The sequence below is a fragment of the Rhea pennata genome, chromosome 3 (assembly GCF_028389875.1).
Source record: "Rhea pennata isolate bPtePen1 chromosome 3, bPtePen1.pri, whole genome shotgun sequence".
Classification (NCBI taxonomy): Eukaryota; Metazoa; Chordata; class Aves; order Rheiformes; family Rheidae; genus Rhea; species Rhea pennata.
In genome coordinates this window covers 73,965,861-73,983,264 of record NC_084665.1, presented here as the reverse complement: position 1 = coordinate 73,983,264, position 17,404 = coordinate 73,965,861, and the positions used below count along the sequence as shown (strand labels likewise).

Here is a 17,404-nt window from a genome sequence, read left to right as displayed (position 1 = left end):
GTTACCCAAATACTTTATTAATTTTCACTGTGTGCACAATGACTAAACTGTGACATTCTCTACATAATTTGGAATATTCATAAGAACATGCCTTTTGCTCCTGTTCTTTTGTTTCTTCCATATTTTGAAATGCAAGGATGTGGGCTTCCTGGAGAGACTTATGCCTTTGCTGATGCTCTTCTTCTAATTCCTGGATCTCCTGAGTCAGTCTCTGTCTCTCCTGACTGAATTGGGCTTGCAGCTGTTGCAAAGAGCTCTGAGACTGGGAAAGTTGCATCTCCAGATTCTGCTTCAGCAATGAGATCTAACCCACAGAACAGTAAACATCAATTAGTCACTAATACTAACATCAACTCTGAAAAAAACATTCAAAAGAAGGAAATATTTGAAATTTTCAATCCATCATTTTAACTAAAAGAGGGACAAGCAATGTTGTCCATCTATTGAATTGGTTTTTAATATTGTATCTCAGGGATACAATCATTACATTGGAATAATTTTGTAAGAGTTTTCGTATTTATAAGTCTATAGTATAGTACTACCTTTATTATTGTTGATATTTCACGGCCAAATTAAGTTATCAAAATTTATTTCTAGGTCTTGAATAATAAAAATGACACTATCATGGGCTAAGGTCAAGCATTTCATCTGTTAAACTATTACTCAGGCGAAGATCATGTCAATTCCGTACAGAAAATCCTGCACTTGTTGGGGGACACAGAAAAATTCTTCAGTCTAGATGTTGCAGACTATCTGTTGATTTGTTATGGGCCTTTCTTACTGTTATCTTTTTGTTTTAAGAATAGGAAAACATACTACATCACGAATAAGATACAACACTTTATGAAACCTCTTTTGTTAGCTCATAGGAGTGATTTTTCTGTTGACTTTCCACTAACACCAAAGCAATTCCATTCACAAATACTTATTTTCTCAGAAATGCTTGATATTACCAATGACAGTTTAAGTCCAACAAACATTTTTAATATATTAGAGTATACTACTCCTTTAAAGAGATCTGTTTTCTTTTTATTATAATGTTATACTCTGTTCTTCACATCAGATAGCATCTTTTCAGACAGAAGATACTAAGCATGTATTCCCTTTGGAGTCAAATAAAAAAGAGGAACCTTACAACTCTGGAAACAAGATTTTACCCCCTCCCCCCCCCCCCCCCCCCCCCCCAAAAAAAAACACCCAACAACAACAAAAAAACCACTTTGCTACAGTGACTCGCAGGAAGAGAAAAGGAAACTGCCATGGGACAAAGGATTTGAATCAGAATGAGTATTTTTCAAGCCTCAGAGCAATACATGCAATTGAATCATAAAAGGAAGTTTGATAGTGTCATTTGATTTAGTACATCTTACAATTAATTACGAGAAATTAATGAAGACATTGTGCATTAGTATACTGAATTATAAAACATTACATCTCATCACTTAACAAAAAAATCAATAGCAGCATATCAAGGACAACTTGCAGCATAAACATTATTGCTGAACGTATCTTTTTCAGAAGGACACAGCTTAAGCAGTTTTGAAAGGAAAGAAGCTACATTTAAAGTAAAATTAGCATTAAAACAAATCAAGCAAATTAAGTTGAATGAAATGACCACGGCAATTGCATTTAGAATTTGCCAAGTTTGTGTTTGTAGAAATATACACTACCTTCTAAGCATACTATAACAACAGCACCTTGCTTCAAGGATCTTTGAAGGAGATTCAACTATAACTGAAGGATTATCGTGAAGACTTAAACTATATTCTACAATCCAAACTATACATGGAAAACCTTTTACTGAATACATGTAATATTAATGTCACATACAAATTGTACAATGTCAGACCAAAGGTTTGTTAATGTAGTATTCTGCCTCTAGAAATAGCCAACATTTCCCAATATGGATGTTGACTCTAAAGTCTACTAGCACCCAGCAACCTTTCTTAAATTAGAAGAGGTATTTATGGGGGCGAAAAAAATCATGGAAGAAAAATCCATTAAATACTATCACTGTTTGAATCCATATAAACTTTTAGCATCAGAAACTTCCCACAGGAAGTCCCACAGCTTCAATACACTTGTCATTCTCATAGAATGCCCTCCACTACTTCTAATGGAAGAGCCAGAAGTTTCTTTTTCATTTACCCCATTCTACTCATATATCCGTACATCTCCATCATCTCTCTCCTTATTCCTTCAGACTGACCTTTCAGTTTTGGCCTACTGAGTCACTCCATGCATGGAAGTCATTTTCTATCTTTCATCAGCCTTCTCCTACTTTTCCCCCCTTTTCTGCTTTTTCCTTTTAAAGATCGAATTAGAACAGAGGATTAGAACAGCATACTGTATTCAAGATGAGGGTAAACTATAGTTTTGTACAGCAGAATGGTTTCAGGTATTACATTCTCTATCCGTCTTCCTTATTCCTAATGTGTTATTTGCTTTTGCGACTGCTGCTGAGCACTGAGTTACATTTTCATGGAATTATACACATAATTCCCAAATCTAATCTTTTTGGTTATAATGGCCAAGTCAAGGCCTGACATTTATACAGGAAGTTAGAAAGTTAGATTTTTTTTTCCATGTGTATCATTTAGTATTTATCTACACTGAATTTCATCTGCCATTTTATTACCAAGTCCCTCGGGTTTTTTTACAACTTTTTACAATTCTTCAACCAGCATTTGTCCTTCCTACCCTGAATATCTTTGTATAAATTGCAAGCTTTCCCATCTTTCTTACTCACAAACAACTTGCAAAAAGTATGTTGCACATCAGTAGATTTCCACTAATGATCTGCCTTCAACTGTGGTAACATTGTACTTAATTCCTATCTTTCAACTAATCACTTAGTTATGCAAAAAAAAATCAATCTCCCACATCACAAAGTTTTAATTTCCTCCAAAGCTTCAGAGGAATGACTTTTGGAAAACCAAGCAGATTATATCAGCCACACCACCTTTACCCAGACTGTAACTGATTCCTTTAAAAGAATTACAGTAAATTCTACGGCAGGGTTTCCCTTCTCAAAATCTATTTTAAGTCTTCCTAAACAGATCACTGTGTCCACAAATTCTACCTTCATTACAGTTCATCTGTGAGTTCATCTTGCAAAGACATTTGGCTTACAGGTCTGTCATTCCTCAGATCTCCTTTGGAGCCTTTAGAAAAATTGTCATCCTATTTGCTTGCACATCAATCCTTATAAATCAACACAGATATGTGAAAAACTGCATACTGGTGTTTGTGTTCAAAAGGATCTTCACAACAAAATTCTTGGGTGAATATACAAGTACTGACTATCTGTTGTGGTTCATTTTGTTCATTTGCTCCATACTATCTTTTACATTCTCGGTTTCACATGAGTCCTAAAATGGGTACAATGGAGGGCCCCAGTGTGATAAATGCTCCTATTTTTTCTACTCTGAACACCAATGCAAAGGTATTCATTTAGCCTCTCTATAGTGGTACTAAAATCTATTAGTGCTCCTTTTATACCTTGTTCATTTATTGCCTTTCAGACCCTCTGTCAGGCCTCCTTGATCTGGATGTGTTTGAATGAAGTATTAAATAATTTTGACACTTCTTGCTAGTTATTTCTCAAATATTTTTGGTCTCTTTTTGTTCTTACACTTAATCTAATACAGCTTCTGATTCTTTCTAGGTTCTTTAAGTTCATACTGATTGATTTTTTTTAATTTGTATCTCTTTTTTCTAACCCTTACCTTGCTGTTTAGCAATGTCAACTCCCTGATGTCATTTCTCAAGCCTATTTTTAGCATGATGCTTCTGATCTGGTATCTTTAAGCAGCCTCTACGCCACCAGTTTATCTAAAAGACCAGCTCCTTTTACCTAAAAAAATAAAATAACCCCCCCCATATGCAGCCAAGATTTCTCTTTTTACATAACTCCTCGCTTCTCTTTCAGAAGCCAAACACAATTTTGGTGGATATGTGTTTTTTCAAACAAACAAACAAAAAAAAAGCAAGGGCAAGTTTCCTGAGGTTGCTTAAGGTTCATCAGGGTAAGAAACTAGATCCTTCAGAACCAGTTCAAAGGTTTCAGAATGCCTTGTGAGCTCCCAAGGCAGGTGCTCCCCAAAAAACAATTCATAGTCTCAAAAAACTGGTCTCCAGTGTGCAGATATCTTGATGTAGTTAGTATTTGTTTGCTCTAGTGGAGGTAACCTGAATTTCTCTATTACTACTGTATTACCTATCCATAGTGCCTCTTTAATCCTTTCAGTATACCACGGCTATAGCTGCCATCCTGATCAGACAAGCCAATAACACAACCACATATTGTGTTCTTCTCTTCCTTATCAACGGATCAAAATTCCAGGGTTGAAGAGGTCAGTTTGCAGCATACCACTGCCAGTATGACCAACCCTGTACTTCTATGTATATTTTGTAATCTGGTATTACAATGTACTATTGATTGTTCTTCTCCAGAAGAAATCTGTCTTCTCTAAACTCACCTATGATCCCTTCATTCCTATCTACTCTTATGCAGCCTGCATTCACTGTTGGGCCCTTGTCTCTGTCCCCATATTTTCATAACCTCATATACTTACTTTTACTTATACATACTTACTTTTGAGAAACAGCGGCAAACATGTTCTCTCGAATATTATCACTTAGTACATTCATTTGCACTGCCTTGCCTTACCCTGATTTTTTGTTTCTCTGCCACACTGCACCTACCAAAAAACTCAAGACTGCCTGGAGGTCTTTTTTTTTTCTCCCTTCCTTCCCTCCCCCTCCCGTGCCTTTATGTAATTCTTACGCTTCTTTAGATTACCTCTGCTCCTATTTAACCACCATCCATAAACATAAACTCCCAATATATCTTTTGTTTCACTAAGGTCACTATTGTAGCTTGGCTCTAGCTGTTCTATTCCTTCTCTTAGGCCCATCCAATAATCCAGTATCTCTCCTCCTTTTCCTCCCTTCCTTTGCTCTTTTTCTTCTTCCTAACACCATTTGTGGTATCAAAGGAAAGTACAGCTAAGATAAGGTTATGAGATTCAGTCCAGCTCTTTGCAATAGGTTGGACCAATTACAAATTACTGCCTAAAAAAATTCATAAAGGAAATTCCACAATTTCCACTCAGATCCTCTTCCTCCTCTCTACTAAGTGCTTGTGACAGAAACACCAAGATAGTGGACAGATGTTCTGTCCACTCTCACTTGTCCCTCACGTTTCTCACCATTGTTCACCATCACCATCACCCTCAGCAGTAACAGCTCCACAGAAAATTCTGCTCAGTTCCTGCAGAACCTCAGGAAATGTAATCATCATACTCTGAAAAGCCTTTCATGACAATATTCAAACTGAGTTGATCAGAGTTTGGCATCTTAACCAAATTTGCTTGGATTTATGAAGATGACAAAAAGAGTATTTTTTTTGCTTGAAGTTAATTCTCTCTCACTTAAGTTCCTGTTCCAAATTCTAGTAATTCTCATTGTATCATATATAAACATTTTTAGTATGGGTAAAAAAAAAATTCTCTTTTAATACAACTCTTGGAAGCATAGAAAACATTTTAACTGAGGTGCTTTTTAGAAGCCTGACACCTAGCCAGGCAGTCATCTTAGAAGATGGCAAAGATCAGGAATACCCTTCTCAAGGGCAGCTCAGACTTCCACCAGATTAAAGTGACTGAAAAAACTCATAGCCTGAAATAAGTCAATCTCTGGAGAGGTCTGTTTGCATCAATAGACTATGCAGCAAGCATGGTATGATGAGGCTTAAATGACTTCAACAACCAAGTCAAGACATCTAATCTTCTATGCTAACGAGGATTTTTTTGTTGTTGAAAGTATATCACATATTAAAAAAATTGATAGTTATTTTTAAAGGGAGAACAAAATTTTAAGCATTAATTTGTCTATTCAATATGTATATTCATACTCTTAAGATGACATTTTTGAAAATATTAGTGCCTCTCTTTGCATGTCTTTGGAGCTTCCCTTCTCAATATTCCTATATTGAGGACTTTCCTCTGAATCTCCAGTACACTTATCTACAGTTTTCAGCAGATTAAAAATATTAGTTTTGAAAAAAGAAAAAAAAAGTATTTTAGCTCCAATTATGACTTGCACAGCAAACTGCAAATTATAATACAGCAATCTCATGCTTTGTAGAAAGCTCTGCAATACACATTTGCACTGCCCACAAGCTTGCTTTAACAATGACATAAAAATGCTGTTTTATGTTATGACCATGTATGTATTCCTTGATGACCAGTGATACATATGCTTACACAGACGAATGGATGCAGTATAGAAGCTTTTGAGAAATAGCGGCAAACATGTTCTCTTGAATACTATCACATATTTGATTTTATAGGCTAAAGCTTTAAAGCAGTATTACAGGATATGCATATTTAGTAACGCAAACATGCCCTTTACAAGCTGTAAGTGCAAATCACTTACATTGCTGATAGATTTATGTAAAGCTTCACCGAGACAGTGCCGCTATGAAGAAAAGATCACAGGAATAAAGGGAAACATTCAGAAATCAACTAAGTAAAAGAAAAAGGGATAAAGAAGGGAGAGTAAAACATAGAACATTAATTATAATTTGACCAGGGAAAAATAAGTTGAAGACTATCTGGATAAAATATTAGTTGAATACTTTGCTTTGAGTTAGTGTATTAGCTTTGAACACAGAACAGAATGGAGCATTTTCTTGCGTTATGTTTTGAATGTACAGGGTTGCAGTCTCTTCAATATAATATTATAATATTCTTCCACATTACTCAATTGAATATTTTTTAAATTATCCAACTCTTTTCTCTTCACCTTTATGGCAAATAATTTTGTGGAAAAGTCATTAAGTACATCAATTTGCATTACTATTAGAAAAGCCATAAATAAAAGAATCAATGATCAGCTGTGTCCCTGAAATATCACAGATATATTAAATGCAAACTATTAAAGATCAGATTTCACTGCTAAAAAGAGATCAAGTTTAGTCTCAAATGAAGTAAATTTTATATTAAAATATTTTTCTAAGATTTCAGAATGAGATGGGAACATAAAAGACTTTTTGCAATTTCCTACCAGAATGTTAGGTACTGTACCACCTTACAGCAGTGTTGATTGCTAATGAAAAGCAAAAATAAGAACAAATTGCCAAGTATAGGCTCTATATCAGGTATTACTAACCATATATAAAATTCATATAGCTAGACAGATAGATACAGACACACACACATGCATGCATAACAGTCATCAGAAATGAAGTGAGAGTAATTTAAAATCCAGCATGACCAATTTCTACATTTGGCACACATTAGTCAAGAAGATGGCTTTCTCAGGGAGACAGTAGATATTTTTACACCAGCTTGGAAGATTTTACCTGGGAATTTTTAAGAAGATACTTTATCGAAGTAGAAAAAGAAGAAAATAGTATTCTTCCTCCTGAATTTGCAAAACAATTAACATAAAAATAAACTACAGCGGAAAATCCCAAATTATCTTATTAAAATCGTAAAAGCGTTAACAAGCAACAATTTTCTAGTCATTAGAGTAACACTAGGAGGCACCATATTGCAGCAGACGGGAATAGACTAGCACATAACAGTTCCAATTCCTACAAATTCTTAATTTTGCCAATGCCAACGTCAGCAAACCCATCTACTTTCCTATGATTCCTTTCCCATCTATCTTAGTTTATTTAGGTTGGAAGCTACTCTGAGAGCATGAATGATCTCTTACTAAGTACATGCTCTGCCTCTAGAATGGCTGGGACTTAATTTTGACTGACACACTCAGGCACTACTGCAATACAACAAATATTTATCAAACGTATTTAGATTTACAATCTCAAGTAGAAAGATTAGTAATGTCCTATAATGAAAAGAAATTCTAAATAAAAATACTTTTTGGAAGCTGTACTCTGAGTTCTGAGAGTTGCCCCCTGCTCCTTGCAGAACAATGCAGGTTTCTTTCCCCAAGGCACTCTATAGAAATAAGGAAAGAACAATAGCTGCTGTCAAACCAGTCTTGTGACTGACAGAACTAAAACAGGCTAACCATTTTAATGTGTGCGACTCCAAGTTTAAAAGTTTTCCAGAGACACCAAAAACAGCAGGAACATATATGAACTTTTGATTAAGGTTCTGGACTACAACTCTACAATAAAGTTCTTTTTTTGTCATGTATTTCTTATGTTATCTGATGCAAAGCAATTTTTCTGATGTCCAAACTTCCCGATTATGAAATAATTATCACCTTTTTTAGGGGGAAAAAAACAAATAAACAAAAAACCAGATCCAAGTTGCTCATACATTACGGTGGTGAAAAGATGGCTGATATGGACCACCTCCCTCCCCCCAAAATCATTTTTTAATAAAGTTGAGTTTATATATTTAACATTCCTAGGTATTCATGCATGAATAATGAGCATACAGTAAACAAAGCTTATTGATTTTTAACAAAAAACAAAATACACATGTAGTTTCTAAATCTACAAGTCCCAACATCATACTGCTATTCAAAGGCATTATAGGACAGTTAGCCAAACATTAGTAGTACTTGAAAAAGAATGGAAAAGATGATACAGGATTCAATCAAGAAAGACTTCAAGTGCAAGAATAAGATGATTTTTCAGTAAACATGACAACAGAAAAGAGCCAAGCTAAAAAAGCTTGATTTCTTGCTTTGAAAAGACTACAGTCTTGAGCAGTAAGCGCTACTGTACAGAAATAACAAAACTTTTTATGGAATTTATTATTGCATGAGATTTTGATTTAAATATTTTTACTCATCCAATTTTAGTAAAGTATACTTTAAAAGATTAAAGCCAACCTGTTTACAAATCTCAAAAATTGCTGGTGGTAAATCATAGGGACTCTTTTGGATCAGTACTAAACCTGACAAGAATTGGTATTTTCATCCACTATTAGAAAGTAACTAAAAGATTTTGATAGAATATGTGCACGATAATTACTATACTATAAATATGTAGTGCAGTCAAATTGGTATGGGGGGCTGATTTCAACAAAATACGTAGCAACATAATCAGATGCAGCTCCTTATTAAAGAGAACGTGGGACACATTCAGAATTGGAAACTCCAAAATAAGCTACTCTACTTGAAATCATTATTAAAATATGGAGGAAGTCTTGTATTCCTCCTTCATATTTTAAAGTCTCTACTAAAACAGCTGAGTTTTTCTACTTAAAAAAATGAAAATAGGCTACTTTGCATCATAATAAAACAGATTCGGACATTTGAAACTTATCCATGCCTCGGAGTTGCTTTACTACATTCGCTGGGTGACCCATCATAACAACTGTCACAAGGATCATACTTACTTATGATCATATTATGGTATTTTCCTTAAAAAGGAATTGTTTCCTGCAAGATGTTAGGTTATTTAACACATAGGTAGTTCCATCATTTCATTTTTTCCCTTGGCTAAAAGTTACCTTCAATCACATTAAAGAGGCTTTACACTAAAGTTCAGCATAAATCTCCATGTCACTCAGATCAATTACATAATTCTCTTTCTCACTGTGCTTCCCACAGATATCTTAATGTCATACTGTTTCAATATCTTACTTTGCTACACTGTTTACCGAATTTTCAAAACACTGTCAGCAGGAGAGATTCTTCTGCTAAGCCCCAAGATCCTAGGTGGGGAAGGGCAAGTGGGGTGGGGCAGATCTAGAATACTGCACAGCCTTTGTATTATTTTAAAAGTGAACTCCAAAAAATGTTGAAAATCTTTCTGAAAGGGAAAACTTAGTGTATTCATCAGATATTAGTAAAACAAGTCAGTTTAAAATGCTTAATGAAGAAATTGAAGAGACCTTTGGCACAAGTCCATTTTACCCAGCTGAAAATAAGAAATAAAATAAATCACCCTCAAGATATTTCTTTGGTTTGAAGAGAAAGACTGATTTGTCAGCAGATTCACTGTCTCTGCCTAGTGCTTCCGCAGTTGATGACTATGCAGAAATTTGAAAACCAGCTGTTTCCTACTACAATGTTTTATATTTGCTTGAGGCTTGTGACATACTAGGAATGGAGAAGTTGCACCAAAGGTTGCCCTGACCAACTGATAAGAAAAAGCAGCATTCAGAGCCCCTTCCATTTCCCCTTCTTCTCTGTCAAAGCCCAGTTGGTTTCTGCTGAGGAAAATTGGAGTATATTTGAGACATGCTAAAATTTATAAATATCTCTGAGATTTAATTGGTCCCAACCAATTCTGTTTTTGCAGCAACAGTGTGAGTGAAGGTGCTGGGTCCAGGCTATCTCAAGGTAGTATTATCCTGGTGCATTAAAAAGATCTAGCTCTTCTCATTTCCAATTACAAGATTCTTATCCTACTCCTAAGCAAAATGGCTGAGGTATTCTGCCCTATTCTTACCTGTAACACTTTGGATTACTTGCTATTAATCCAACAAACTGCAAGTTCATTAGTCAGGGGATAAGTTTTCAATAGTGATGATCATTAGAATTTATTGAAAATTTTAAGTATTTGGAATGGTACTAGGGTTTCATATCTTTTAATCTTCATCTGTTATAAAGCTTTCAGTATTTTAAGTATTATACATGGATCTTTGATAATACATCCTAGAACATGATGGATGAAATACAGGATGACTTTGCGTGGAAGAGCTGAGGAGAAAATTGAGGTTCAAGTTTAGAAACACATCAACCATGGCAAGGAAGGAGGAGTGGAAATCATGTTCATTTCCATAAGCTTTAAATTTGGACATCACTGTAGGAAGCTCAAACAATTTTAATATGAAGTTGTGGTTAAAAAAGTAGGCAAACACGCTAAGAAACATACTTAACACAGCAGATAATAACACGGACAGCATAAATGAATTTCTTTCATAGGGAGCATTGTGTATAGTAAATGCTTGGTGTCTCTTTACAAAATTACTGAAGCTCTGAGGAGACTTAGAGAAAGATAACAGAAGAAGAGGAATATATTAACTCACAAGAAATAAAACACATTATTTTAGGCAACAATTACAAAGCACATGAGAAAAGTATAAAAACAACAGCTTAGAAGAAAGCAGTTAGAAAATTTTTCTTCCTGAATCATAAATTAAAAAGCAGATTATCAGTGATACTACAGAATCAAATTCAAGCCAGAAAGCCTACAATGAGTTTCATAATTTGGTGATTAAGTCAAACAACTTAAAAAAAAATTTAAAGTGAATTTTACTACAGAGAGTTAGGATGGTCTCCCAAATATTACTTATCTTAGGTTATAATAGCTGATGATAGAGGAAAACCAGATTTTGGAAGTAATGTAAAAAATAATTACCTGAGAACATATGGTAATCCCCAAAATATTAAGAATTCAAGAAAAACTTCTATGAATGGAAATCTAACCAATTTTTGTTTATTGCAGCAGTAGTTGATATACTGAGTGCTAAAGCCTATTTTGGACAAGACACTTAATTAAATGAAATAGAAGTCTGATCTGATGCCAAATCCCAAGTTTCTAACTTTATTTCTTATCAGAACAGAAACTAATATAAAACTTCCCCATTGAATTATCTCATTTGTCACCACATATTCAAAGTTTAGTTCCAATTCTAAAAGAAATTACAATGGAGTTTAGTTTTAAAAGAAATTACAATGGAGTTTAGTTTTAAAAGAAATTGCAATGGAGTTTAGTTTTAAAAGAAATTACAATGGAGTTTTGTTCATCATTTATGTTATGTTTATTGTTAACAAACAATAGCAATACTGCAGGGTTTGGTTTAGGCTTCCACTTATCACTTTTGAAAGTGTAAACTGAACTCTAAACATCAAACTAAATTCTCTTCTGATTGCATGATGCATGCATCATTAACTCCATACTATACTAAGAATTTAATTCTTTTCATCCAAAAACATTGCCAAATAAAAAACTGGTAATATTCCAAGCAAAAGTTTATGATCAGATGGACAAGATCTTTTGGATATGACGGTATCAGAATTTCAGCTAGCAGACTAGATGTATCTGTAAGGTAAAAGAAATACGTTGGGCTTCGTTTTCATCTGTTTTGGTCTCTTCTTCATATAAACTATTTTTCCTCCAATAAAACATTCATTCTTACACAGAAGACTCAAACTAGCATTTGCTAGCATAGCATACCTACTGCATCCCACTGAGAATACTTTGAAACTCTGAGTTTTGATCTGTATTGCTAGGTAGTTCTTAAATTTAAACTGTCTTTAATGAACTTGCTATAATATAGCATTTCCTTAAAATTAGCATCCTTTAGCTTGTTTTATGAATATTATTACTCTTTTGAAACAAATGAAGTTCTGTGAGACTCGAGGGAGGCTAGTGACTCTAGAGGTCCTTTTGTTAATCCCTGCCATCTCCAAAAACACCCTCCCAGTCCAAACTTCTTAGATCTGAACTGTGTTACCTCTAAGACCTGTAGCTTGCGCTACACAAATAAGGAGAATAGAGAACACATCATATTTTAAAAAGAAAATTCATTCTATTTTGTTCATGGCTAAAGCCTTCTCAGCAGTAAAGTATCTTTGAGAAAAATGTTAAAAGCCCATTCCATAGCTAAAAGAGCAAGAAGCTAACACATCTGAATTCTCTGCATATTTCATGAGGAAACTCTCATATGGATTGATATTTTGTAAAATTTACAAGCAAAAAAAAGGAAAAGCACTTTCTTTTTAAGACTTGGTCTCCAGATACCAATCCACTTAATCTACCAACCACATTAACTGTAAATGATAAGTGATGCTTTACAACTGGCAAAAATGTGTTTAAGCACTTGATCAGCCAAATAGCATTTTTAACTCACAGTAATTACTTTACTCATAACATACTGTTATAATAATAACAATAATAATCCTGCATGTATTATATTAGGGACTACTTAATATTAATGGTATAAAAGAAAAATACTTGCTTTACATCAGAGTTAAACGTCATTTACCAAAAGTGCAGCAAGCTGTAGAAGGCAAAAATTTGTCAATTAGCATAACACAAAAAAACCCATCCCACCCTTAAAATACTTCATGACCATAAACTAGTTGGAATCAACAGTCTCTCTCTCTCTCTCTCTCTCTCTCTCTCTCTCTCTCTCTCTCTTTCTTTTTCCCCTTAAGTCAGCAGGATACCAAATGGGCATACCCTATACTTTTCTTCAGTTTATATAAACTATACTGTCTCACTTTACTGCTCTTCATTTATCTAAGCCAACTTTTTAAACTCTCTGCTTACATAACCATTCCTATACTTCAGATCAGTTGTTATACTTCTCTGTAAACTGATTTTTTTGGCAATCAGGTATGAGATGCATTAATACCTACTGGAATATAACAATATGATCAACTAAAGCAACACAATATTTTCCATATTAAAAAGAAGCTAGGTTATGATAATGAAGTCAATCATATTATTTTCACTGTTTTGCAGTGGGCATGGTATTTTTATAATCTGCCAAAAATTATGCTTACATCCTTTAAATTTAAGTTGCATCATTCCAACATGTTTCATCTTCCTTTAGTCTAGAAAGAAATTTCTTATGACACTGCTTAATTCAAACAATTTACATTAATTAGATCCTTCTGGATCTAGTATTTATACTGCAATATTCTGATGATCAATTCATTTCTGAACAGAACTTATATGACAAAAGGGTCTAGCTCCAGATACTTTCTCCATATAAAGCAGCACATAGACAACATTTTCTGTCAAGTTAAGAGTTTGTAGATGAATGTGCAGAAATGCAAATGCTCCTATACAATTCTGAAAAATCATTGTAAACATTGGAATTGCAATAGGATGTGCCAGATCTCTGTTTCATTCCTAATTCTTACATAGACTTTCTGCCTCTCAGATGGGTTTTAAATGCATCTTCCCACTAATGAAGACTGGGGCTGCGGGTAACAAATTCACATCTTTTTAATTCTACTACAGTATCTTGGGCTATTCTACTTAAATGTACTTAGATGGAGATAGAGAGAAACAGACATCCTTGCAATAGACAGAGATTGAAGATGTGGATTCTTCCTAGGACTGTCTTTTTTTTTATTATTATTATATGATACAGCAGAAAAACCTTATTTTTATCTCCATCTGCAGTCTCTTTAAAATAAAGTGTGAACCATTTGGGTTACGGACCCTTATTACATGTTTACAGATTTCCAAGCACAGCTAGCCTTATTAAATTTTTTTGCTGAAGTGTCAAAGCAGGCCCAGCGCAGTTTTCTCCCAGAATACCATCATTCCAGACCAATGCATCAGAAATCTGTAAGTCAAGTCATCTGTTTTATGAAACATTCATATCAAAAATCTCTCTCTCCTCTCTGTAACCAAAATACTACTTCTAATTTTATTTTCTATTGAAATGACAAGATTTGTAGAGAAGGGGAAGAGAAATGGATGTTGTCCACCTTGACTTCAGTAAGGCTTTTAATATCCTTGTATCCAAGTTGTGACATTATGATTTAGATGGGAGGACTACCAGATGGGTGAAACCCGGCTGGATTATAAGACTCAAACAGTAGTTGCTAATGGTTCACACTGAGGCTTTATTACAAGTAGAGTTCCTAAGGAGTCTATACCAGGACCTATCTTTTTCAATATCATTATGCGTGATCTGAAGGAGGAAACCAAATGTACCCTCACTGAGTTTGTGGATGAGATTAAACTGTGGTAGGTTAAAGGTGAAGCAGATAATACATTTAAGAACAAGGCTGCCATACACAGGGACCTACATAGGTTAGAAGAATGGGCCAACAGGAACCTATAAAATTCAACCATGACAAATGCAAAGACCTGCACATGGGATGGACTAATCCCCAGCACTAGTGCAGACTGGGTCTGACCAGCTGCATAGCAGCTTAGCAAAGAACAGCCTGGAGTTCCTGGTTAACAGTAGGACTAAACATGAGTAAATAGTTTGCCCTAGCAGCAATGAATGCTAGCAGCGTATTGGGCTGTATCAATAGAAGTATACGTAGCCAGCAGATCGAGGGAAACAGTTAGTCCCCTTGACTTGGCACTTGTAAGACTGTGGATCTGGAACACTTCATCCAGCTTTGGCTGCCCCAGCATAAGATGCACGTTGATAAATTTGAACAAGTTCAGCGGAGAGCCACCACCAAGAAGGTTGGAGGCTGAAGCACATGTTCTGTGAGGAGAGGCTGAGAGAACTGGGTTCACTCAGTCTGAAGAGAAGAAGGTTTTGGGGGGACTTAATAGCTTTGCAATACCTATTAGGAGACTACCATGAAGACAGACTCAGTTTTTTTACAGCAGTGCACAATGGGACAATGAAAGACAACAATCACAAACCAAAGCAGACGAGGTTCTGACTGGATATTGCAGGGGGGAGGGAGGGCTGGCAGGTAGGAATCACCATGAGGATAATCAAGCACTAGAAGAGATTGTTTAGAGATGCTGTGGGATCTCTGTCCCTTAATGCTATCAAGACCTAACTGGACAAAGCCCTAAGCAATCTAGTCCGAATTCAGTGTCCACTCTGTTTTGAGCAGGAGGTTGAACTAAATGATTTCCCGAGGTCTCTTCCAACCTACATAAACATATGAATCACTTCAGCACAATTCTTGGAGGTTATCCTTTATGTATTGCCATCAGAAGAAACCTATTACAAATTTTCCCAAAGTTAAGTTATCCACCTTTCATCTTAAAATCTGGAATTATTTCTCCTCCAAGCTTAATCTAAGAAGTAGAAATTGATAAAATGTAGATTCCTAGGAGCGAAATCTTAACAATTCCCCAACTTTTCAATTATTAGGAAACAATGATCCAACACAAACACCAGTAATGGAAAAGCACTAGGTAGACAAAAATGAAAAAAAAAAAAACTTTTGCTTTAGTTTTACTCCTCTAAATCCATATGCTGTTATGAAATGGTACAATTGTTTGGTATCACAGGAAGAGCAAAGAAAAAAAAGTCAACTGTTTGGTATAGTAGAAGGAACAAAGGAAAGAAACCAGTCATTTTGCATATGCAAGCTATTTTCTATGTCCACAAAATCTCCAGTACAACTCTCTCCATGACTGTTAGTTCCCCCAAGTGCTTTGATTTCAAGATTTTGTTCATAGGCTGGAAACACTTGTTCATTTGCTCCACACTAATTTTCCATTCTGAAACCATAGATCAGTTTTACTGTGGAAGTTTTAAAAGGAAGAAATAAGCTAAGTATTTTAGAAGTACATTAAAACTACATAAAGATTAACATTTTTTGTTGTCATATCACTTTCAAATTGTACTTTACTTGAGAAAATGCTATCTATAGATTGAAATAAAGAGAATAAATTAAGCTTAAAGGCAACAAATTAAACTTAAAAAATTAAATGAGTCCAAGTCTTCTATTATGTTCACATCATAAATAGTACCAAATCAAAAACTTTGAAAGCCTGCAGATTTTATGAGCCTAAGTTACAGAATTTTACAAGCTTAAACCTCCCTACTGGCAAAATACAGGAAATATGTTCCTATAGGAACCATTAATCAAGTGCATGTTCAGTTATTTTAATTCTCAAAGTAGATAGCAAGTTTTAAGCCATCCCACAATAACACATTACATGCATGTGATTTCAATGATTTCCAAAACCTGTTTCTATTATTTTAAAATGTTCATATTCAGCTATTCTTTCAAGCTGTAGTCAACAAAATCAGTGCTACAGCACTTCAGAAAAAGTACAAACCCAATAATTTCTGTGAATTATCTAGCTGGTATTATAATAAATGTCAGTTGCAAATAAAAAGTCAACATTTATCAAAAACTATCCAAAAATAAATGTTTGAAGTTACTCAAGAGAGGACATAGGTATATTTCAAGAGAGGACATAGGTGTATTAAAGGTGTTGTAGAAGTCAAGGGATGTTCTGACTTTTCAGTGCTTTGTACAGTATCATTTTTGTAAAGATAAGGGTCATCACCAAAAAAAATAGCATTAGAAAACATTTGCAATGAAGTATGTAAACAAACAGAGAATAAAAAAAAAAAATCTTACAGTGAAAAGGTAAGACTGTCAACTCCTCCCACCACCTCCAATCCCCAATCCTTCAAATAAACCATGCAACCAAAAGAATCCACATCACTAATCAAAGCTTTCAGTAGTGATTAGGCTTTAAAAGTATCATGTTGACCCATTTCATTCTGAAGACAAGTGTCACACTGAATTTAATGTAATTAATAGGCAACAAAACACGGCAACTAAATTGTAATGGCCTTCCAATCTTCAAAGAGGCATCATAGTTACCTGGTCTAAAAGGTCCTCAACTTTTTTTTGCCATCCATCCCTGGCTGCATTTTTTTCACGTTCTTTCAGCTGTAATAATTGAGTCATAGCTGCCTTTTTATCCTCTTCGTGTTGAAGCCTCAGCTCTTCACGAAGCTTATTACATTCCTGTCTAAAAGTAAAGGTCAAATAA

At 34.8% G+C, this 17,404-nt stretch overlaps 1 protein-coding gene across 3 annotated transcripts in view; it reads right to left on the bottom strand.

Moving 5' to 3' along the window:
* FAM184A (family with sequence similarity 184 member A) overlaps positions 1-17,404 on the bottom strand; it is a 61,259-nt gene that overhangs the window by 23,952 nt on the left and 19,903 nt on the right. For all 3 annotated transcript variants that reach the window (XM_062570929.1, XM_062570930.1, XM_062570931.1), the window contains exons 8-9: positions 17,233-17,379; positions 92-304 (exon numbers count right to left, since the gene is read on the bottom strand). In XM_062570929.1, the coding sequence (XP_062426913.1) occupies positions 92-304; positions 17,233-17,379 (360 nt within the window). The remainder of the gene's footprint in view (positions 1-91; positions 305-17,232; positions 17,380-17,404) is intronic.